Source organism: Pezoporus occidentalis, unplaced genomic scaffold (assembly GCF_034315485.1).
Source record: "Pezoporus occidentalis ecotype Australia unplaced genomic scaffold, CSIRO_AGI_Poc_V1 ctg78, whole genome shotgun sequence".
NCBI classification, from domain to species: Eukaryota; Metazoa; Chordata; class Aves; order Psittaciformes; family Psittacidae; genus Pezoporus; species Pezoporus occidentalis.
In genome coordinates, this window is record NW_026916137.1 from 2,289,915 (window position 1) to 2,314,767 (window position 24,853).

The window sequence follows — 24,853 nt, forward strand, 5'->3', positions numbered from 1 at the left end:
TCCCAAACCAGATATCAGCAACCACAACACTCGCCCACTCAGGCTATTTATCCCCTTGTCATGCTAGCTCCACTCCATCCGCATACTCTTTTGCTTACTGTATTTAATCATATCCAACTGCCTGGTGTACTGCTTAGCATCATAGATTAGAATCATAGAATAGTTAGATTGGAAAGGACCCTCAAAGGTCACCTAGTCCAACACCCCTACATTTAATAGGGACACCCTCAACTAGATTGGGTTGCTTCCATACAGCCCATGTTGCCTACCCTTTTCTTGTGTTTAAAATACAAGCTAAATATGAAACTGATGTTTTTAAATCTAAATTTAGAAAACTGGCAGGGTAACTCCAGGGAAGATGCAGTAGCAGAAACTATTTCCAGTTTTCTGAGGACAAGTTGGATGTAAAAGCAGTAGTACCCCAGATCAGAGGAAGAGAATGCTAATTAGCCATAAACAAAACCTATGCTGCCGTCCTCTCAGCAGTGCAGGGCTGTTCCCCAAAGGACACACTCCAGTGTTTTGTTTCATCTCACTCTTAAGACTACTTAAAATGCCAGCCCATCAACCTTATATAATCTTATTTTCAGCATTTTTACCCCTCAGTTAACAATGTTCCTTCCAGTTTAAATGCATTTCAACCTTTTAAATACTTCTGTCCCTTCTTCAATTATCTCCAAATGTTTGAAGGATGAAAAATGCTCTCTCTCACTTCTGTTGCTTGTGGCATTTTGATAATACATATTTATTTTGAGCTTAATCAAACCTTGCAAGCCAAAATACCTGGTAACTTCATTACTTCCCTCTGACCTTCTTCAGATTTTCCAATAAGGGATTTCTGGTGCAGAATGAAATGTTTTTAATACCATTGTCACTCCCTCCCAATCACACCAACATGCAAAAATCGTATCTTTTATTACAAATGTAGCCTGAATTTAATGTCTCAGGTTATCTGCAGATCTATCACCATTATGCTTGCTCAGGTTTCATAGTCCCATAGAGTATCTCTATCTCGAATTTTTTTCTCTTGATATGACGATGTACACATTTCCCATCTGATTTTTTTTTTGTAATTTTAATTTCCTTTGATGCTTTACAATTACTTTTTTCTCCTGTTTCCACTAGCGTCTACAGAAAGGGGCTCCCGATGCGATCTCTGCAGGTTTCACGGCATACTGATATCCTCCAAACCCAATGGAGATTCTACCTCCTCCGTTATTCTACCAAACTTCAATATTTACACAACACTTCATATTTTCAAGAACTAACACAGAAAAGAAAAAAAAGTCTCCATTTATCTTCAAATACAGAACCTGAACTCCTCTCCCTACTCCTAACCCACCAGGGAAAATCCTGCAGCCACGCATTGCTTTTCCCACTTCTCAGGAGGTACAAAGAACATGGAGAAACACCCAAACCTCCTGGTGGAGGTACATAGGTAGAAGGGGAGACCCACATGAAGGTATTTAGCCCATGCAATCTTCACAGCATACCCCACTGCACTGCCAGTCTTGTCTGTGTTAGCTCATCAAATTCTCTTCAGCATTTACTCAAATGCAACAACAGACCACGATGGGTATGTCCAAGAGTAGTCACCATCCCCAAACACACACAAGTATGCCATCAGAGGACTAGGAAAGCCTGGCTGCAGCTCCCCACAAGAACTATTAGCCATCTTCACCTAGTGTGATGGATTATCTTAACTACCCCTTAGGAGCAGCCAACCACAATGCAGGGTGGCTGCTGGAGTCTCCAGGAGGTGAGCCTTAGGGACATTTGGCTGCAGGAATAATTTCAGCAGATCCAGGTTAACCAATTCTCTCTGTGAGTTTATGCTGCCATGCACAGACCACGCTAGCTGCCATCCTGTGCTCACCAAGCTGGGAAAGGCTGTTCAGTACAACTGGAACTCAGTGTAATTAACACATACTCCTCTTCTTTGAAAAAAAGGAGAATACTTCAGTACAATATATGGTAATCTCTGGTTCAAAGAAAAACAGCAGTTCCTATGTTTTCTATTCATTCTGTTGCTCTGCTCCCAACAGAAATCACTCATCCACATCAGGCAGGAATTCAAAGCAGCTCCCCTCTTGCAAAATGTTGACATCTGATTCATCAGCACCCAAGCCCTCAGGGCACAAAAAGGATACCCATCAGGGCTCCCCTTTCAGGTCCCTATTCTCAGCCCTACAAAAGTCCAGTCATGTCCTCACAGGTACCAATTTCCTTCCTTAAATCAGGGTTTTGCCTATACAGGTCAGTACAAACCCACCCCACGTTTTGTTTAAAAAGTCAAAATAGCTATACCAGTGAAGAATCCCTAATGAGGACACACTGCTAGGAGTTTACGCAGCTTTAACTTAATTAACAAGCTCTGTAGCTCCAAGCTAAGCAGAGGAGCAGTAAGTAACTGCATGTAGCAGTACCTTGCAGAAGGGTGGAAGCTGGGGACCACGTCTCAACAAGGAGCAACGTGGTTCATTCAGCAAACGCAACACAGGATGAATTCTTTCAGCAGACAGCAGGTGGTGATCCAAGATCACGGCACCGGGGCTCCAAGAGGGAACACCAGAAAGGCACACAAAGGCCTCCTACTTCCACAAAGCTGTCAAAGATCAGTCTATTCTGTGAAGGGCTGGTTTTGTTTTGCTCATTAGAGAAACAGGTGTAATTACAGGGATATGAAAGGAGCCTCATAGCAGTGCAGCTCCACATCCCTTCTGCATTGGTAGGCCACAATATGCAAAGATATTAAAGCATGACCAACCACAGAAATTACAATCCTTGTGAAGCTGAACTGGTACAATTTCTGTACAGACATTTCCATGCAAACTGCCACAAGGTCTGTGCTGTTCATAACCCTCTTGCAAGTCATAAGCATCACAGAAAGGTGAAGAGAAATGCTACAGCATGAAACATCAAATAATCTCTTAAATATGCCTTTCAACTCTGGTAATCCCCAAATCATTGGGATAGATGTGAATATATGCCTATTACAGGGAACAGGGTTTCTAATAGGTATGCCTTCACTGAACTCATTTGACGACAACTCGAAGCAGCTGACTTGCAGCTAACAGGAGCAATTAACCTGTTTGCGAAGACCAGCGTGTTCCAGGCTACCCGTTTGCTCTCTGCACTAACCTAATCCTTTTCGTAAACAGCACAAACATTTGTAGCTCAGATCTGAAGAGCCTGGTATGCCTGTTCAACCTGGAGCCACTGCCTGCCCCCAGCTCTGTGCATGAAAGGGATCCTTGTGAGCAAGGGGGATGTAGGGACCGCACTGTCCCTCCTCCAACCCAGGTCACAGCATGACACATGGCTTTGGCAGAAGAGGCCAAGCACTGCTCCCAGGCTGTATGAAGAGAAGAGAGAAAGGACCTGCCATACCACACTGCTACCCAGGAGAATATATAGGAGAATGCCCAGAGAATAATAAGGAACATGGGCTGGGGTTTCCCATTCCATCCCCCCACCACCCCCCCTTCTCACAGCTGAACACAAATTAAGATTGCTGTTGCAGGCTCCCCTCCCCAGCCTCTTCCAACACAACCTCTCCTTCCTTCAAGGGCTGCCCCAGCAGGAGCCCCAGTGGGACTCATGCTCTCAGCCATGACTCCAGAGTTGCTCTCCATTCCACCTCCAGCTGTGCACTCATGTGCTCTCTCCCCTGCCAGCCACAGTGCTCCATCCATCCTGTGCTGAGCCATTTCAGCACATATCCCAGGGAGAAAAACCAACTCACTTTTTATTGTCAGGTTAGTTTGTTCCCAGTTAAGAGTGCTGAAATGGCCTGGCAAAGAGTTGGAGGAGAACCAGAGCCAGAAAAGAGAGGGGGTGGAGAAGCTGGGGAGGGAAGTGCCATGTGCACCAGCACTTAAGATGAGCTCAGGCAGTCTCTGACATCCATTAACCCTCTTCCCCATGCAATCCCACAATTTGCACACTGACAATGAACGTATCAGCAAGCAGTTTCTTTGCAAATGGGAATGGATACAAAGCAGTGTGAGGCATGCTCCGAGACCCACCAGGAACTCAAGCATTATCCCTTCCAGAAAATCACAGCTTGGTGCTATTACAGACACAAACCCCAACCTACATTAGTAGCTCTTACAGCAAGATGGAACCTTAAGCCTTGATTTTAGAAATTGGTTTTTTGCTCTTTACAGTCATGAGGATACTCAAACACAAGGCAAAGTGATGTACAGGGTGACAAAGTGATAACGGCTTTCTTACAACTCCTCAGTCATGCTATGTATGACGCCCACGAACATCACACCAGCTCTTAATCCCTCAAAAATAATAACACTTTCTCCACTATTACAGATTAGCTTCTGAATGGGAAAAATGGGTAAAATGCCTATGGAAAGGAAGTTTGGAGGTGAAAAGGATATATACAAAGGATACAACCATCTTGCATTCTTCACCTTTGTACAGACCTGTTCTTAGATTCAAGGGGTATGTGACCCTAACCTGACACCCGCAGTCCACACTACAAAGGCATCTGTTCCTCCAGAGAGCAAGACTGCCATGTCTGTCTGTTTGGCGACCCAGACTGATGAAAATCAACACTCTCTTGATGTGGGTTGAGCATAAAAAGCACCTTGAAGAGGATCACAGTAATAAGAGGGTTTATATTTCATCTGCACATCTGGCACTTGATCTTCATTTGATCTATGACACATGGTGGTAACAGGAAAGGACAGTGAATTTGACTCTGCTACCACAGGCACAAGAGCAATTCCTCCTGAATCCTCCCAGAAGCAGTGCTCTACTTGTAATTTTTCAAGTTTTTGGTGCAATTTTATGCTAGTTTTGTGAAAACAAAGGGAAGCTCGTATGCATGCATTCTTTCTCTGAAGCCAGATGTAATCAATTTAGGAAAAGCTTTTTGCACTGGTTAGCATAAGCCTAAAAAAGCTAATCAGAAAAAGATAAAAAGAAAAAAAGATGCCTGCACTCAAGCTTGCACCTAACTAACCATTTAAAGGCATGTTTTCTTTAACTTCCTGGTGCAAGCTTGCACTAGATTATCTAATCTTTCCCTTCCTTTTCCTAGATACAGAAAGCAAGGGAAGAATAAGTTATCTTCCAATATACACTCTATTATTCCAGGCTACCAAAACCTGTTCTGTAAGATAAAACAGATGGCCTTTTTTCTTTAAATGCATTTAAGAAGTTAGAGAGAAAGATCAAGTCCCTCTTTTGTAGGAAAGGATGAAAGAAAATTATAGTCTTATCTTACTCTGATACACAGGAAGCACTCACTCATCCCCATGCTGTCATTATTTCCAGTAATGCTCAACTTTTGCTCTAGCTCAATGTACAGATGCAAGCTCTCTCAGTGCTGAATGTGTACATGCTTAATTAAGAAGCCTCTGGGCAACCTGCAAAGAGGCTTCCTGTTGGATATAGCCAAAGCTTTAGAGTTATGCAACATTAATAAGGCCCAGAGCCACATCTACTTACCAGCCTGAAGCATACCTTTCAGATTGTAAAAAAGCACTGATTTTCTGCTCCCAAAATCTACATTACTCCTCGTTAAAAAGAAACAAAAAAAAATAAAATAAAACCAAGGTTAAATGTTACTGGCACAAAGGCATCCCAACAAATGCTTTCAATCAATTCACGCTCTTTGGGGTTGATTAGAAAGAGAGAATTGTGCTTCAAGAGACGACATCAAGGTCTCAACATCTGTTTCCATTCCATATTAGGAATGAAACTACCTCTGAGAATTACTGGGGAGAAAGGGGTGGGGGTGTGGAACAAGGGAAAAAGTCACCAGGATGGAGTCCTCAGAGGCAAAGCCAGCAAGTAAGAGAACAGCTCAGGCTCAATTTTTTATTCCAGATTGGCCCTTTAGCACCTACCCTGGCTGTGTTCTTCCCACCTCTGCAGTTTTCCAAGTGAATATTTTCCACTTCATATTTACAGTCAAATGTTCTTGGGGAAAAAAGATTTCCAATAAGACAACCAGCTTTCAACAAATCAGTGTAAAAATAAAGTCTCAAAATATTGTGGATCTAGTCAGGCGTTAATCCACCAAGCACCCAGAGTGGCAGCAGCATCCCCCACATAAGTGAGATTAATGTTGGGCAAAGAGGGTTAAATTTCTTCTTTTGGACCAGGATTCATAGTGAATCATAGCTGAGAAAGTGTGCTGCAGATGTGGTGTGTGCGTTTAATCCAAGCTAACTACAATTAGCTTTTCAGCAGATTAGCAAACTAATCACACTCACAGTTTGCATGATTGCGGATCCTCGCACAGGGAGGCAGCAGGAACCGGAGGCCACTGGTGGGGAAGGAGTGTGGTAACTGCTCTTTCAGGAGCGGTCCGTGGTAGCACCAGGGTACTCATGGACATGACTTTAAGATGGCACAGGGGACCTGCCTGTATTGGATTTCTGCCTTCCTTCTGAATGCTAACCAGTGGTTCATGGTGCTGCTCAGTAAAAGAAGGGCTGCAGAACACGGAAATACAACAGGGAACAAAATCCCACCTCATCCCATGGTAATTCTTGACCAGGCTGTCAGGGTAGCATCACAGCTACTATCACCTCAGCTAATTCTGCAGATTGCTCACTTCTCATGGCTTTGTTTCAAGGGAAGCCTAGCTCTCCAAGTGACATATTTTTAAAGACCAGTATCTGCTTCTCCAACCCCAATCAGGTACCTGAGCTAGGCTGATAAGCAATTTTTCATCCCGTACTCCTGCTCTGCAAATGGACTATCACCCTGTATCTACAAGTAGATCACTGAATCTCAGTGAGCGTGGAGCATTACTTCTGCAACCTCAAGAATTCAAACTCCTTCCTCATGAAGCTCACTCAGTCCCTTAGAAAGATTCTATCTACTTCAGTCATAGGAATTTTCAAAGCCCTTACAGTGGGACACAGCTATCTGCAATATACTCTTCCAGATCTCTCTGCATACCCAGTGCTCTCCTAGGAAGGATTTTGAAGGTCACTTTTAGCATCGGGCTTCCCTGTCCCCCTCTCCCCTGCTGTGAAAGGAATGAGCTGAAAGCCATAGTGAGCTGTGCAGAGGTGCTGCGCTGAGCTGACTTGGTTCCTGAAGGATGGATAAACCTCAAAGCCCCATCAGGCAGCTTCACTTACACTGGCCCCTTCAATTCCCCTGATTTCAGTGGCCAGCAGGAAAATCCTCGTGGCTGCCTGCACTAATTCCAGCACCTCACAGGGAAACGCAGCCCTGCCTCCCCTGCCAGCACAGGAGGAGGAAGGGAGAAAGTGCCGGGAAGCAGAGAGCACATCTGGAATCAATTGGAGAGTGCTGAATGCCTTGGAAAGAACTGCAGAGCTGGCAGAAACCATAGCGAGGAGCCGTGCGTTCAAACGCGACTATGGAGCAAAGGTGGGGGACGAGACGTATACAGAATATTTAAACACAAAACCAAAGCTCCTCTTGGGGCTCTATTCTTTACTGCAAGCAGCTAGATGTCTCAGCCCTGTCACATTTTTGCTGTCACTGGCCTGTCACGGGTACAGGAAGAATTCAGTAGGGAAGACTGGGGAGGAGATGCACACAGCCCAACCAAGGCAGACGGGACTCATCCGTGACGTAAGTACCAGGACCCAGTAACAAAGCAATAATATATCAAACTGATTTCAGGGTGCGGGGCAGAGGTAATCTGACTTGGCACGCACTCGAGAACAGAAATTTGACGGTTTAAAAAAACTCTGATCTGTTCTCACAGTTACTTTCCATCCCAGCAATTCATTCTCCTATCTCCTGCTACTCATTTGTTCCAAGAGGAGTTTTCCATTTTCGAGGAAGCCTCCACTATGTGCCCTGGAAAGCAGAGGTTCTGGAAAGGAGCAGAGGATCATGGAGAAGCAGCTCACCCGTGCAGCAGCCTGGTACAGCGTGACTACAGTTGTTCAGACATACAAGCAACAAGTAGGATGCCAGAAGTATTGCTACTTTGGTACTTGGCCTCAGCCAGATAAAAAATAAGATACATGCTTCCACGTATAAATTTTTAAAGGGAATTTAAAAAACTCAAAAGGCAACACAAAAGTCACAAAAAATACCACAAAACTGGAAAAAGCCACATGGCTGTACACTGAAAAACATGAAAAGCCCGATCTATTTTGCTCATAATTAAAAAAATAAGTTGCAACAGATTATTTTCTGCAAGGGGAGGGGGGAAGGAGGCACTAATGATATTTAATTTAATGAACAAAGCCATCAAGAAAACCAATAGCCAGAAGCTGAATCTGATAAATTCAGCTCTGGTAAAAGACACCATTTTATTTTGCTTACTGATTTCTAAATGACAGTCATTAAGTCAGCTGGTGAGTAGGACTCAGTCCTTTCCACCTCTTCATGCCTGCATGCTGAAAACATTATGCCATTCAAAACAGAGGTACGCGAGTGAGACAGAATGGCCTACAACGCACATGGCCAGAAGAGATGCTCTAAAGCTAGACCTATAGGCCAGCACCCTGGAAAGCTAAGAGCTGGTGGAAGTCAATGCACATAAATTAAAGCAGATTAAACTAAGCAGGAGACACATAAGTCAAATGACTTCACCTTATGGAGAAGAGCAAGCTATTGAGAAGTATAGGTGCAGTTTCATGTACAACCTAATATGATAAACTACCAACTGGCCTCAGAAGCAGTGGCTCCGCTTCCCTCCCCGGCTGTTGCAAGATTTAGGCATGCCACAGCCATAGCCAGAAAATTAATCCAAACAATAGTTCTCTGTTTGGTCATAAACTGAACTGTCTCAATTTATATCTGCCTAAGCATGATGCCCAAAGTGGTGAGGAGGCTGAACATATGGCCAGGGCAGAGACACGAGGGGGACTATTCTTCTCGCAGCAGCACATAGTTACGCTAAATTAAGCGCAACTTGAAAACGCACCTGAAAGCCATGTTCATATCAGAACAAGACGTTACATGGACATTTAGCATATGTTATTGCCACTGCCTGCTTCGCTTACGCTTAACTTTTAGGAGTGTCCCCATGTAAGCCAGCATAAAGCTCGTTTATACACAGTGAATTTGTCAAGTGTCTCAGGAAGGATTTCCCCTTTGTAATAAACTCCCTTTAAAGCCTCTTACCCCCAGGCCTTCCAGCTAAAGTATGTTTACCAAATTCCTGCTGTAACCACAAACCAGCACAGACTTCTCCCCTACACAGCTCGAAGTCAGCAGAGCATTTGACCACCTTTCAGATGGCTCCTCCTGGTCGGGGGGGGGGTCATTAATGCAGCTCCTGCAGCCCCTGTGCTCAGCAGTATCTTTGGGAGCATGCTGCTCTCCCTTGTCATCACCCCATCAACGCTTTGGTCACATAAAAGGTGCGTGGGTTTAACAGCAGCTATATACTAAATATTCACATTAAACTACAGCATATTACTGGCAGGCCCACTTTTAAACTGCTCAATTTTACTGAAGCTAGATCGATAACCCTTAAAAGCTAAACTGATGTAAGAGCATCTCATTTTGGTGGCACGCCTGTCAGCATCTGCAACTCCATTAATATGTTACTGCATGAGTTCCTGTGAAATTTACCCCTCCATAACTCCCAGCAGACCTCTACCTTCCACAGCCAAGTGCATTAAAAGGTCCTTTTTTTGTATTCTCCCCCTCCTCGCTCTGTTTGTCTGCTCACACCTACAGAAAGGCAAGAGAACAGGCTGCACAAAACTTAAACCCTTTCATCTAGTCGGTCTCCCCTTCTGTACATCCCCTCTCACGCACACAGTGTCAGGCTAAACAAAGCCGCTCACTCCAGGATACAGGCCTGGAAAAAAAAGCATTAGCATCTGGCAACCAAGAGCAGCATCCCGGCATACGAGCCTGAGAGCAAACACAAGTCTCTGGCATGAAGAGGAAACACCGAGACGTACGCCTGACTGCTCCTGTCAATCCTGCAGTGGGGGAATGCCTGGTTTTGGGGTTGTTTTTTTTCTGAATATATTTTTATCATATTACTGAAAGGAAATGCCAGGGACTGCTGCAGCCCCTGTCCCTTGAGGCTCTGCTGCTGCCATCAGGCTGTGCTGCCTTTGCAGCGATGAATATTTAAACAGGGCAATAAATATTTCAGAGCACATTCATCCCGATGAGAAGTCTACTAGCGTAAGAGAGAGGAGACAGCCACGCAGGGCCAGGACTGCTCCCTGCTCTGCCCTTCCAGCTCCCACACTGCCTGCCTGCCCTCCTTCCCCCCAGCCCTCACAGGCACCTGAGGGCCTCAAATATTGATGAGCACAGCTCCGGTTACTTTCCAAACAAGCAAAAACACCCCGACAAGGTAAAAAGGTGCTCTGCTTTCCAGAGAGATGAAGAACACAGCTACTGCGTGCTGTGCTTTTACCGGCCTCTGGCTTTTGGGTGTAGTGTTCACACTCAGGGAGAAAATAATTTGCTTTAAATCTTACAATACTGTGCCTTAGAACAGCAAAAACCCAAGACCAGCAAACCCAAAAGCTGGACCAGCACCTGGTGAAGTGAGAAAGCCTGACTCTCCCTCCCACAACTCCCTCTCTCCATTTCAGCAGTGCATATACTCGGGCATTCCCTGGTTGCTAGCAGCTCTGCTGGGCTCTCTGTGGGATGCTAACAGATGTATACAACTTGGCCATCACTGGCATAAATAAAAACTGCTATGAGATAGGTTTAGGACGTAACAGAAAATGCAGTCATTTACTCGGCTGTCATCTGCATGTCGCTCACGTACTAGGGGCTGTTTTGACTTTCATAGTGCTAAAAGCTTGGGGTTTTTAACTAGGACCTAGCTATGCTCTCACCTACAAAGAAACTTTTCTTTTTTAAAAAGACTATTTCAGGGGGCAAGTAAATTTTTCAGTAAATTTCAAAGGAAATCAAAATCGCATATAAGACACTTGCTCAGTATCAAATTTACAGGGCCAAAAAACCCATGACCATGCTCAAAAATGAACTTTCATACCAGCTTCTACTGCGTATCTCACCAGATTCAAAAGATGCACGATATTTGCTGGTCACACAATATATGGGGAAGCTTTCAGAAAACAGTTAAGCCTACTGAGTGAAGGGAAGCCAGAAAGAGATTCTCATAAACAGCAGCCAAAGGGTTATCCTTAAGTGACAGGCACAAGCCGGCCTGTCCTGGCTAACTGAGCTGCACCAGGGCATCTCCTTTCCAGGTAAAGGTTGTAATTACTAGTATATAAAAAGAGAGGCATCTCTGGCTTTCCTGGTGCCCACATTTTAAAGGATAATAGTAACTAAATCACAATCTCAAGGTGCCTCTCAGACTGTACAAGGAGAAGACACTCCTTGTACCTGGATCCTGGCCCAGCTGAAGATACAAGCTGGGCACCAAATGGCTCAGCCCTGTCACAGCTTGGGCACGGCAGGGCGCGTACAAGGTTATGCGACAACTCAGCAAGGTCTGCAGATGCACAGTCCTGGATTAAACTGCTGAATTCCCCTGCAGTCTCATTTCAGCTGCTTTTATACATTTAAAGGGGAACAGCTGGGTCTTTGCTATGCACAGAAAGGGCCCTGCAGCACATCAAGAGTGAGCTTCTTACCGCAAGCCAGAGCGCCTGCTATTTCATCTATGGTCCTCATGGTGAAGAGAAGAGACCAAGGCAGCATCTGAGTGGCCAGTTTCCTGTTAATGAAATTCTCTCTCATCCCTTGCTCTATGCCACGAATTGGCTCCAAAGTGAAGTATTGAACTGTCAAACAGCAAAACCACTCTCCAGATAGCATTTCAAGAGCAGCTGCTTACTGAATAGGTGGATCAATCACCTGCCGCCTCCCTCTATCCCTTCTGACCGAAGGCTCCCTGGAAGACCAGCAGCCTCCCTCCTTCAAGACTGGCCATCAGCCACATTGCCAAAAAGATGCTGTTTACGTTAAAAACATAAAATAGCAATCACAGCAGTGTAGTTCAGAGAGTGACAACAATCCCGCTGCTTTGCCAGTAGTATGTCCCGGGATTGTACATCTCTGCTCCTAACCACAACCCAACTATCCTTCCCCTATCGCTAGAACTAAAAGATGCAGTCAGAAGTCAGACCCAATATGGCCCAAGAAACACCTTGTGCTTTCCTATCCTATTAACACACCTCACATAGAGAGGAAGAAAAATATCCCAGAAGATGAGCAATTACCTCACCAAGTAATTTAGAGCAGGAGTCACCATTTTGCAGCAGACATCAAATAGTAAGCACTCCTCTGCTGACTGTGCAGCTCCCTGTTATTCCTGTGATGGGCCGTGTTATACCCAGCAGCACACTAACAGGCAAAAAAAAACCAGGCAAGAATGAAAACGTAATGTTTGCTACAGTACAAAAAGTGTTAGGAAGAAAAACAACATTTAATCCTGTGGCTCCCGAGGACCTCTCATGACTCAGAAAGCAAATGCAAACAGATGAAAAAGTTAATTTGGATCATATCAGCCCCACCGGCACGCAAAGGGCAGAGCAGGCACCCTAGGGAGAGGGAGGGAAAGATTTGCCATAGATCAGGTTACTATCACCGACAGCTGACCTAAAACACTGTAAGATTTCAGCAGACTCTGCCAGCTCCTCTGATTTTCAAAGGTGCGACCACCTCCTTAAAGAAATGTGATGTGTGGAGCTCGTAAGACTGTTACTGAGGTCAGGGGGGAAGGAGATCCTGCAGCCCAAGTACGTAAGTGGCCAAGATGATAATCCATGCTGCTTTAGAACAAACACAATTAACTGATAACAAGAAGAAAGCAGAAGTGAATTGTTCCTTTGAAGATGTGGAAGTTTCAATCTGAAGCAATGAAGACATAACGAATCAGAGCGATTTCTCACGAGCCTGAAGCTACTTCATGGAACAGACAGACAGACAAACTGCTGTCCTACAAATGTGCTCCTCTGAAACAGATGTCCCTCTGCAATCCAATACACTCCTGCCTTAGGAAGCCAGAGCTCCAGCCTGCTGGATGGGCTCTACAGAATCATCCCCCAGATGGAACACCACAGCCCACAGACATACTTCATCACCATCAAATCTGAGAAATGTTCTTCAGCACAAGCCCTCAGCACTTGGTTTTAACTTCACCTCATTTGAAGGGATCTGAACTGCCCTGCTCTGCTGGAAGCAAAGGGCAGGCAACACTGAGAACTTAAAGGACTAGCCAGGCACTGAAAGCAAGAACAAATCAGTGCTATGTAACCTGTTTTTCTGTTCTGGGTGATCCTTTCCAATGTCATCTACCTAGGCTGGTCTTTAAAGCTCATGCAAAGCTAAGTATTGTGTCCTATTAATTTTTTTGGAAGAGTTAATGTTCAAAGAGTTAATGAAAGCATGAGTAGCAGCCCAGAGCAATGTGTTTATTGTTACCTCAATTCCCTATGCTTTGTTAGGTCTTCAAAATCCAGTAGAGGATTTGCAGGAAGACTGATACACATGAAAAAAATGCCTTTAAATCATTTAAGATGAAAACTGCTGTTAAAGGTTCCCCTCACGCGTCCAGAATGAGAAACCTTTCCAGAATCCCAGAATTTGGCACAGTGCACAAGGACCACCTGCATTTTGTATGTGGGGTCAATCTTCATCGATCACAGAGGGAATGGTTTCAGCAACTGCCTCTATCTGCTTCTGCTGGGTACTACTACTAACATCACACCTAATTAACAGGCTCTTCTCCACGTACTTCAGCACGAGGAGGACCAACACATCTGACCTCACATGGGTGCACAGAAGCAGCTCACACAGGCACAGTCCCCACTGGCACAAAGTTGGGACACACACAGTGAAGGGCAATTCCCAAGCCACTTCACAGCTGGATTGGCTACAGGAGGCCTGGAACCACACTAACACTCTTCTGCTAGGACTGCCAGAATAGTAGCCAGGAGGCTCATCACACCTCTGCATTTAAATTGTGTCAATCAAACATGTTCTTTCCTGCCATCAGCTTCTTTTCTCCTAGATTTAGGCCACGGAGTATCTCAGAGTAATTGAAAGGTGACACACAGAGCCTCACAGCTAACCTAGAGGCCTACTACACTTTTGAAAGCCACTACAATCCCCTATAAACCCCCTGGAAGAATTAAATTTATCTTCCTTTATGCTCCTCCAAAACACTCAGAAATTCCTATTACTCAGCTCCAACTATTCTTCTCAGTGTTACAAATAACATAGCTCAGAGTTTCCTACCCGCCCATTAGGAAAGCCACTGGCTTTCTGGATACTTCTGCTTTAAGCAGAAGTGTGGCCAGGAGATGTGTTCCTGGCCCCGTGGCTGAGCTGCCAGGCAGGACCCTGGCCACCCATGTGTCAGGGAGGCTTGGAGCTAGCAGGCACAGGTCTGAGTTGAGAAGCTCAAGTCTGCAGCCTCTGGTGCAGCTTTCTCCTAACTTGTGTGCCACAGTTGCAGTAACTCCTGCAGCTCACTGTCAAAACCAATTAAAGAGTATTCCTAACAACAACAACAAAAGTCCTGAGAAACCACATGGAGATGAAAAGGACAGTCACATCACAGCCTCTCTTACCTCCTCACAGCAGGGCTTGTTTCAGGAGAACCTTCATTTCGTCTACGGCCAAAGTTAGCATCAGGCTGCTCAAAGTTACAGTTTCAGACTTGATGGAATACATGGCTCAGGGATCTTTAATCTGATTTAACCCGATTTACTTAGGTTCATCTCATTGAATAAGTCAAGGCATTTAGAAGTCTTGTTTTCTGATGGAGCATAGAGATCTTCACAGTGTTTTTTCTATCCTTCTGAATTCCGTGTTACCAGTTAAATTAATTCTCACACCCCTGCAGCATTTTGACCAAAAAAAAAAAAAAGAAGCTTTGAAGATCTAGAGTCCCTCAGAAAATTTCTTAGGATGAAGATTTTCAGCTTGCTTGGGATGACCTGAATTCTTTCTGCCACCAAGAGGGACAGTCCCTCCTTGACTACACCTCTTCATCAGTCACACCATATGCTCATTCACAGTCTGTCACCCATGTCCCTGTGAAGGACACATGAAGTAGGGAATTGTCCCAAGTTCTCACCACAGCCTCCAGTCACCACCTTCCTCAGTACTATTTTTCTCACCACACTACACTCTACCACAGACTGGGCCCACCACACCATCTAAAGTGACCCCAAAAGCCCATCATCACCCCCAAACCCAAACTAGACTTACATAAGAGGGACTCCTAACAGTACTTTTCCTTCCCTTCCACTGCTTTGAGACAGAATACAGCTTCATCCTGGAAGAGGGTGGAGGCAGACCAGAGAATGGTTTTGCAAAGCAAATCTAACACCACCGAACAGCTTCATCACACACACAAAGGAAAACAAGGTGTAAAGTCAAAGCAAACTAATCCGCATTAAATATCTTAACATGAAGCGAAGCTATCATACCACAATACCTCATAGTCCAACCAACAGCCAATAAATCAACTAATTCACTAATTTCACTAAATTATCACGCTCTTCCTCCTCTCCCTCCTGATTCAGGCTGCAAGGATCCTTTCTAAGTTAACATAGATCTAAAACTCCACCTGTTGAAATGCTGAAATCCTTCCCCGTGCTGCCCGTTTTATCTCAACCACATTTGAGAAGGGACAGATGCTGGAAAACAAAAGCCTTTCATACTCCTGCTCCCTAATATTCCTAAGTGCTTTGCATAATTGCTCAGTTTGGATAATCTTGCATATGCTGCAATAGCAGTAAAATAAGAAAAGCTATGAAGAACAACAAATCAAATTACGGGCTTCACTCTTCATGGAGAGTGAGACAAAGGAAGACTAGTACTATCCAAGAAATCCAAACTCCTCTCCAAGGCATTTTTAAATCAGTCTTTTTAAGTAATTTAAAGCAGGTTTTGCTATTAGGACTGGAGGGAGAGCGTAAGCTTCAGATAAGGAGCCTCTGTGAGACCCGATGGGTGAATGATGGTCTATGCACTGCATAGGTCAAACTCTGATTATCTAAATCTTGGTTAATCAAAAGCAATTATCTGAAAGTCAAATATGCCCTCCAACTCAGACAGCTCAGCGAGAGTAGGGCTTATAAAGCACACCGAAATCCTAAACTCCACAGGACCACAACTGCAGAGACTATGAATTTTAAGCAGGATAACCGGGAGGACAGTTCAGAGGGTTTTAACCATACTCAAGACTCCCAGCCTGAGGGCAGGCTTCAGAAGCGGCTAGATTACCCTCGCAATTACTCGGACATTTTTGGTGTCTCCATGCACCCTCAGATTACAGGCTACTTGCAGTGCAATTCCAGTTAGGTATTTTGACACTGCTCAGAGTGAAAGTCTCCATTACAGGCAGGGCTGGTGGAGCCAGGATGGCTGATAACTTCCCATTGTAAGACCCTGTTTTCAGCTTACAATTCTGAGAAACCATCCAAACTAATGTATTTTTCCTATTATCTATAATTTATTTCAGATTTGGTAATATTTTTTTCTGCTACTTCAGTCATAGCATTCCAACACAAGAAAGAAGCAGGGGGTGTATTTTGTTTATGATTAAGATGGGGGGAAAGAAAAAAGAAAACACACCAACCCCCACACTTTGAAAAGCCTACAAGACTTCATATTTAACAGAAAAATTTGCATTTTGGGAATCCATATTTAGCAATCACACTAAAAAGCTACCAAAATTTGACCAACATTGTAACAAAACTGTGGAAAACTACAGTGCCTGTCTTACATATCAACTAAATCTGCTAGTAAAGCCATATATGATTGTCCAAAAATGCTAAAAACAAGCAAGAAAGAAAAAAACCTGGTAAGCAAAACCTACCAAAAAGCAAAGAATTAATCAATTTTTTGGATTTGTCATGGAAAGAACAAATGGAGACAAGAAGCTTTACGTTAAATTTTACGGAGGGTTCAGCAACGCTCAGGAAGGAAAGGACTTGGATTGTCAAGGCTGGCAGTGGCACTGCAAATGTTTTTAAGGCAGGTTACTCACCATCAGAAATGGCGACATGGTTTATTCTATCAGGAAACAGAGAGGGTGGCTGGCAGCGCCACTTGTACCCCTCTTTCTCTGATTTCATGCTCTTGTTTGGGGGACGAACATGGTTTCAGAGAAGAAACCAGCCATGTCAGATCCAGGTCTGAAGATCAATGACAGCAGGGAGATGACCCAACCGCTGTATTTTTTGCGCCATCCCCTTCATAGGGATCAAGTAATGTGGGGTAGCAAGTTACGCACCTCAAATTCAGAAGACCAAAGAAACAGATGTCAAAGTGTAGTGGGAGGAAAGTAAATAGGGATAAGAAGCCTGAGCGTCAACAGGACACTTACTGGGGGGGGGGGGGAGGGAAGGGATAGATCAGACAAGTTTGGCTGTAATAGGAGCAGAAAAGGCAAACTAAATGAGGAATGCAAGGAGTGGGTGGAGAATCAAAAAGGTACATGACAAGGAGACTGTAGCGAGGACAACGAGGAGGAGGAGAAGCAGAGAAAGAATAAGCAGACCTAAAAATCAGCTGAGAAAAAACTGAAATGATCATGGTAAAGAAGTAGTGTGCTGAAACACAATGACACGTAACTGGAGAGGAGCAGAGACAGGGTTAGCATAGACATGGACTGGTGTAAGAGAAGCTACTGACCAGCGATAATAAGGAGAAGATGAGAGAAAGAAGACACATCCATCCATGATGGATGGCAGAAGCGAGACAGGAAAGGTCATGCAGGAATGGAAGTGAGGGGTAAATGTGCCTACTAATGTACACTCCCAAAGCCTAAACCAGAGCCTAATATTACGAAACATCACCACTTCTTTGCTGTCAGCAAATACACAAAGCCAACTGGCAAACACACATCAAGCTGGCCTGCACAGCAAATGACAGCTAATTACACATGCAGTGTTAAGTGGCAGAGGTCTGTGGGATGCATCTGGGACAGCCAACCCTGCTACTGATACTTGCAGAGGTCATCACGGTGCCACATATACTGGAGCTGATGGAGACGGGTGGAGGGTTGTCTGGTTTTGCTTTCCTTTCTTGTGGAAAAAAATAGCATGTAATCATGTGATTAAAGACCACCACAGACACAGAAAGAAAAAGAACAATTGAAGGTTTCTTTCCCAACTTAAAATACAGAAATGCCCCAGAACTGAAGTACCTTCCCGCTACTATCCTGGTAACTCTCAATTCAGTTTGTGAATAGCATTGCTCGATGAACAGTTTTGCAAAGAAAAATAAGAAGTCAGATGTCAATTTTAAACAAAGCACACTGTTGAACAGGCCCAGCATTTGTCCTATTTTCTTTCATATAGGCAAAGTGCACTCTATTTTTGCAAAAAGCTTTCAATTGAGCATTAATTGCTCTGTGTTCTGCAAACCCTACAGAACCAGCCTATACACTGCCAGCCCCCACTGGTCGTAGCACAACCTCCAAGAGCCCAGCAAAAACCATCCTGCATAGCACAGGATCATAAGTAACGCTACAGGAGCACACCAGAATACCTCTGGGTAGGAAAGTTAACATTTCTCAACTCTGATTCCAAGGAACATGTCAGATAGGAAGAGTATGTGACCATAAGCTTTTACATAATATTTGAGAGCAAACTGAGGCAAATTAACCACCTCCTCCCCAGTACCTAGATCTCCAAGAGCTGCAAGTAAGTAAATCCCGGGAGACAAACAGGTTAAGGATCTCATTGCTAAGGGGTGGCTAACTGCACACATCATCTGCTGAAAATGTGTCTAAAGGAGGAAGATCCAGCATTTTACATGAAGCAGTTAAGACCAGACTCCAGATCTAGAAACCATCAGACTCCCCACTGCAGCTCCCTTCCACACTGGTGTTAGAATTTCATAGTAGAAGGCTGGTCAATACTAATTAAGTGCAACGGAGCCATTATGAATTAATAACTTGCAGGGAAAAACATTGCTGGTTTTAAGGGCTTCCCAAGCTTCTCAACTTTCAGCATTTTTGGGTAGCTCGCTACAACCTTCTCACTAGTCCAGATACTTCACAAATTAATAGTTCTTAAAATAACAATAAACCACTATGTTAAATTTACACAGCCCTTCCATGTGAGTATCACAGCACGTACTGTGGCAAACTTAGGCATCCTCATTTCTCAATTCCCAGGTACCCAGGGGTAGTTACTTAGTCACCTGCAGGAGAAATGCATTAGGGAGCAGTGAGGTTATTTCTAGGACAGGGACTTAAGGAAATGGCACTGCTGTATCAAGTTCCCTCTGACAACACCATCCTGCCTAGGCAACATAGAATGCAGCTTCTGCCATCCCAAGGCCACACTGCAAGCTCAGTTTGCTTCTACTCCAATGCATCTGAAAGTGCTCAGCAAAGGTGGTAATGAGAAAAGAACTTTAAAAGACACTCACAGGGTTCTGATTTTTAAGCCCTTAAGAACAAGCCCTTCCCACCCAGCAGATAAATCTCAGTATTACAAAAGTCACAGACACAACCCATAGGCCCACCTTGAGCAACCATGTCCTTCAATGAGGACTAAGCCACAGATCTGTCTTTCAGTGCCCAGGGGAAATTCTCCTGGAGAAGGGCCTGGCCAGAATTCCCCTCACACAAACCTTTGCTGTGTGCACCTACGGTGTGTGCAGCACTAAAACAAAGTCCTATGACAAACAGAAGAAGGGAAGCAAAAACTCAGGGACAGGCATAGGCTCAGAGCCAGGTAACACAACAACACAAGGTATCAACCAAGAAAGAGGAAGAGCACAAGGCTGTGAGCAGGGAAGAGAGTGATCCTATTCAGACTGCTCACACAAGTTTACAAGGGCAACACCAAACCGAAAAGCAAACTGCAAGGACACTTGGCTTGAAAGGAAAGGGAGATGCAATCCTCAAAGCAATGAAAAGGGACAGGGGAATAGTGATAGCTCCTGAGAGAAGTCAGCAAAAAAAGAAGCCTACAACCACACAGAGAAAATGATCTTTTTTTTAACTTCTTACTTCTTTTAGGGCAGCAGGGGACTCCTGCAGCATCCAGCTTGCCTGGAGGGGAACAGATCCCAAAGCAGACATAAGGGGACAGGAGGGGGGAGGCTGTGCTGGGACTCAGTCTCCCTTGCAGACAGTTCAAACAAAGGAGGACGGTCTCCTATAATGGGATGCATTGTACAATTTTAGCTAGCACAAGGTGGCTGTCGTGACAGGGCTCCCCATCTCCTGTCTTCTCCCCACCACCTCCTCAAATACGCACCCCCTGCAAGATCCCAACACAGAGTACAGACAAAGATCAGATCTGATTTATCACACCATTACTGTAACGGGAGGTAGAGAAAGATAGGGAAAGGGAATGAGGCAGAGGAACGAAAAGGAGACAGAGAGGCTTTTAATGAGTCAGCCGCTGCTCTGATTTAAATAAGATCTCCATTTAAGGAGCTCTGCCTTTGGTTTTGTGGGGTCTTTCTTCCAATTAAAAGAAATAATCAGTGACTGAGCAAGTAACTTTTGGCTGCACAAGGCTGTCTCACAGCTAGACATGGGGTGTGGGAGGGAAGGGGTTCTAGAAGGGGGAAGGGAAAGGGAAGAAAACCTCTGGAAAAAATGAGGCTGCTTGCTGGTTCATTTTAACAAGGACATAAATTAGTCTCAAAGCCACAAACGCCATCACCTCCCTGAGCCCCGGGCAGAGCGTAGCAAGTCAAACACGTGCCAAGATAAACGGCGCTGGCTGGAGCCTCTGAGGGGTGCTGGGGGGGACACGAGGGAGCATGCTGGCAGGCAGGGCAGCAAAGATGCTTCAGATGGTGCCACAAAATGGAGACTGATGATCCCACAGCTGCACAAAAGGGGACCTTCAGATGTTCCTGCCTACACCCACATCAAAAGCTGGGAACTCAAGGCAGAAGAGGGGAAAATGGGGTGCTGCAGTCAGAAAATAGCAGCTCTCCCCAGTCTGACTTGAATTACCATGAGCAATCCTTCCTCCTCCTCCTCCTCCTCTTCCCATCTTGGAAGAAGACCCGCCAGCAGGCAACTGCCCAGGTGAAAGGCTCCATCAGCGGCAGCAGGGAGGGGAGCAGACAATGGCGGGGGGATTCATTACAAAGGCATACATACATACATACACATGCTTGCTCGGCACTGCTGGCTGCCACATGGGCTGGCGGGACTCCTTAAGGAGGCAGCAGCTCCCTTCCCACTCTGCGATGCTCGACACCTTCCCCCTCTCCCAGCCCTGATGGGAAACAGATTCGGAGGAAAACGCCAGCAAGGCACTGGGCTGTCCAAGAAAGGGAGGGCTTTGTGCTCCACGCAAGCCAGGAACCTCGCCATGCACCGCACAGAGAAAAAGCCTTTTGGCATATAATTCCCGTCCACCAAAGACTCTCTTTTATCTGCAATTAGCACATGATGTACCGGGCCTCGTTTAACACTCATTTTCACTGATTTAGGATTAAGGGGGATAAGACGAGGGTACTTTCTGTTAATGAATCTGAGCTCTTGCTCTCATTAGCAATTTCAGTTTCCTCCTTTTCAAGCACATTTCTACCTTCCAGCATTTCTCATTTCTTCTCATCAGTGTTTCTAGTTTTCCCACCCCACACACCCCATTTATTTTGTTTTACCAGCCCCTCATGCCTATACAGAAGCTGATGTCCCAGATTTCCAAGGAAGATGCTGCCTAAAACACGACAGAGCACAGACCAGGCAGGCAATGTTCTCTGAAAACTGAACCAACAGAGCAAAAGGCTATAGCGATGTTGAATTCATTCAGTGGCAATTACCAGCTTAACATACTAACAACGTTTACTTGTTATAAAAGAGACAGAGCCCCAGCGAAATAAGTTCACCGTTTGTGAGTAAGGCCACTCCACTGCTTCAAAAGGCACTGCAGAATGAGAGTAACACTGCTCTGGATACTGTCCTGGATGTGCCACGCTCCTCCAGCCTCACAATTGGCCGAACCTGCGGTGAAGTGCTGCCAAGGACCAGCCTGCAAGCCAAATGCTCCCCCTGTAAGCAGCAGCACTATGCTATAGCTGAACTCACCTTCACTCTCTTCCTCAACTCCACATGAAAGGGGTATTCACAGTTCATGCGGAGACCCTGACTGAGATATGGCCAAGCTCTCCTCCCCTGCTGGTTACTTTAATATGCCTCTTCTTCAGCATCAGCGTATAAATATGCAGCACAAATCCTGAAAGCTATCCTAGACAGTACATACTCTTAAGACAACTGTAATTCAAGGTCAACCAATACTAATAATGCATGGTCTCAATGCCTCCTTTCCTATGTCAGTAAATTAACAATCTCTGTGGAAGGCAGATTTCCCCAAAGTCTATTAGGATGTCCCAAACCTTTAAACGAGTTTATGCACCCTCCTGTTTCAGCCACTGCTCCAGCAGAGTCCCACCCTTCCCAGCTCAGCATGTATCCAAGCCAACCAGCTCATGTTTCAGGGTGCTCAGTCCTAGGCATGCACAAACTATGCACGCTTGCGTACCGGTGATCCAGGCACCTTTCTGCATTGCACACACATATGTTATGTGTGTAACAGTTGTGGCCGACAGTGGATTGCAATGCAAGGCTGTGCAGAACAACTCTCTGGAACAGGCACATGCCAGCCTACAGCTTATGGGCATACACCTCCATCTAACCAGGCACAGCAATATACAAATGGACCCTGATTGCAGAGCCTTGGCTTTTCAGCATCATTCACTCAACTAAATATAGGCACAGAAAGCCTCTGGAGGTTTCTGTGGAGCTCCTCTGTCTCAAAACAGAAAGCCTTGGTCCAGATAAAAAAGGAATCAGCAATGGAATGGACTAAATAGCAGAAAGTGGGGTTTGGAGCCTGGGAAGATACCTTAAGAGTGGACAGAGACCTATTTTTCAGCCGCTGACAATCAACGCACGATGAGAAATAGGGTCAAAGCAGGTGTCACTCCTTACAGTGGATTCACTCTGAGGCAGGCACCCACAAAAGTGCTGGCCCTCGCAGTGGGACACACGGGATCTTGGCAGCAGCTAACGGATGGGGGTTCCGCCAGGGCAAAAGAAAGGCAAGATGACAATATGCGCCTAGCCTAAAAACCTGCAAAGCTCTGGAAGAAAACAGCACTTATGAAACCCAGATCTGAGGAAAAGTTCCTTTCGAGAGTCCTTCCCTCCACCCCCTTTGGGAATATCCCCCAAAGGCTTCCAGCTCCGCAAGGCACTGCGGGGGCATTATATAATGCCCAACTCCCAAGGATTCCAGCTCCGTGATGCCACTCTCCTCCTCCTCCCCGCTTTGCCCCCTCCTCCGGTGGCAACTTGCAGATGCCAAGCCAAAAAGACAAAAAAAAAAAAAGAGAGAGAGAGAAATATTTAAAAAAACCAAACCGTACAGCAGCCTTAAAAGGCATAGATGTCCGATAAAACCCTGCTGCGAGGCAGGGGAAGAGCGATGGCCCCTGCAGCTGGGTGCGCTCCCAGGAAACGTCAGCCGCTTTCCCCCAGGAACAGACGGGCAGCCCCATGCCTACAGCTACCTACAAGGGCTTCCCAGCCCTCCCGGTGACCGCAGCCAGATCAGCAACGCCTGGGAAGACGTTTACCTTCGGGATCGCTCGTCCAAAGGCGGGCTCAGCCGGTAGCGGGAGCACCGGTGCCCCGCACGCACCTCTTCACCCTAGAGAGCACTGCGAGGCTGCTGTGGGCAGGGGGACTGTGGGAACCCCTTCTCCAAAGAGCCCTGCCCGGGTCCCCGGCACGGCGGGGCTCCCTCCCGCCCTAGCACCGGGCTGAGGCGGCGCGGAGCCGCGGTCTCCCCGGGGAAGGCGGCGGGGCAGCCCCGCTGCCTGTCGCTCCGCTCCGCACCGCTCCTCGCCGCACCGGACCGGACCCCCCCGCTCCCGGCCAGACAAAGCCGGGCAGGCAGCCGCCGCACCGCGGCACCGGCAGCCCGGCCCGCCCGCTTTACCTTACCTGAGTTACCATTTTCTTTTTCTCCATAAACCAAAATGGGGGAGCCCGGCCGCGGAGAGGAGAAAGAAGAAAAATAAAGAGGAAAAAAAAAATAAAATACTAATAAAAACGTAAAAAAGCGGCAGCCCCGTGGAGGCGGGCGGCGGCGGGTGCCTGCGCTGCGCTGCCTCGCCGGCGCGGTGCCCCCCGAGCCCTTTTTCCTCCCTTTCTTCTCCCGTGTTCCTCCCTCTCTTCCCCCTCCCTCCCTCCCTCCCGGCCGCCGCTCCCCCCGCCGCCCCCCCCGGCTCGGCCAGATGGCTGCGGGAAGCGCCGCCCCGAATGCCGAAGGTAATTAATGCGAGCCGGGACCGCCCCGCTCCGCCCGCAGCCCCGGCGAGGCGCTCCCCGCCTGCCCGCCGGGAGGGACACCCCGCAACGGGGAGCGAGGGGCTCGGCAGAGGCTTCCAGACGCGAGCCGCAAACAAAAGCGAAGCTGGCCCAGCGCTGCTGCCGGCCCGGCAGGACCGCAGGGCTCGGCCACACCTACCATCGCCCGCGGCTCCGGTCTGGCGGACAGGCCACGACCGGCCGGCCCTCAGCAGGCGGCAGGGAGCATCTCCCCGCAGGAGGATGCTCGGGAGAGAGCTGTCAGCTTGGCACAGACCTCGCTCCTGCCACAAAGGGGAGAGAGAACTCGTGGGTTACACGGTGCTGCGTCGGCTGAACCGGAAGCAGTCACCGTGCCAGGATCTGCATTTCTTTCATCATAAAAGCTGGAGAGAGCTGGACTCCTTCCCAGCTTTGCTTTTTTTCCCTCTCCCATTTATCTTCAGTAAGCATCTGGCCCTTAACACCTGAGCACGCCACGGTTGGCAGCGTTTGTTCTCCCGCCGACCCCGCAGAACAGACCGATAGGCTGCTCCCCCATTTGGCAGAGGGGATCTGAGACGCACGAGTGATTTGTCCCAACATTGCACCCACGGAAACCCACAGACAGGGCCAAGC

The 24,853-nt window shown here is 46.4% G+C and overlaps 1 protein-coding gene across 35 annotated transcripts in view; it reads right to left on the minus strand.

Moving 5' to 3' along the window:
* Positions 1-24,853, minus strand: part of RBFOX2 (RNA binding fox-1 homolog 2) — a 166,434-nt gene that overhangs the window by 56,928 nt on the left and 84,653 nt on the right. The window contains exon 1 of one of the 35 annotated variants that reach the window (XM_062602656.1): positions 24,396-24,543. The exons of 32 other annotated variants lie outside the window; for them this stretch is intronic. In XM_062602656.1, the coding sequence (XP_062458640.1) occupies positions 24,396-24,398 (3 nt within the window). In that variant the 5' untranslated portion in view covers positions 24,399-24,543. Of the gene's footprint in view, positions 1-15,138; positions 15,220-23,869; positions 24,115-24,395; positions 24,544-24,853 lie in introns of those variants that run through there. 2 more of the 35 variants (XM_062602654.1, XM_062602649.1) reach the window with 2 other exon arrangements.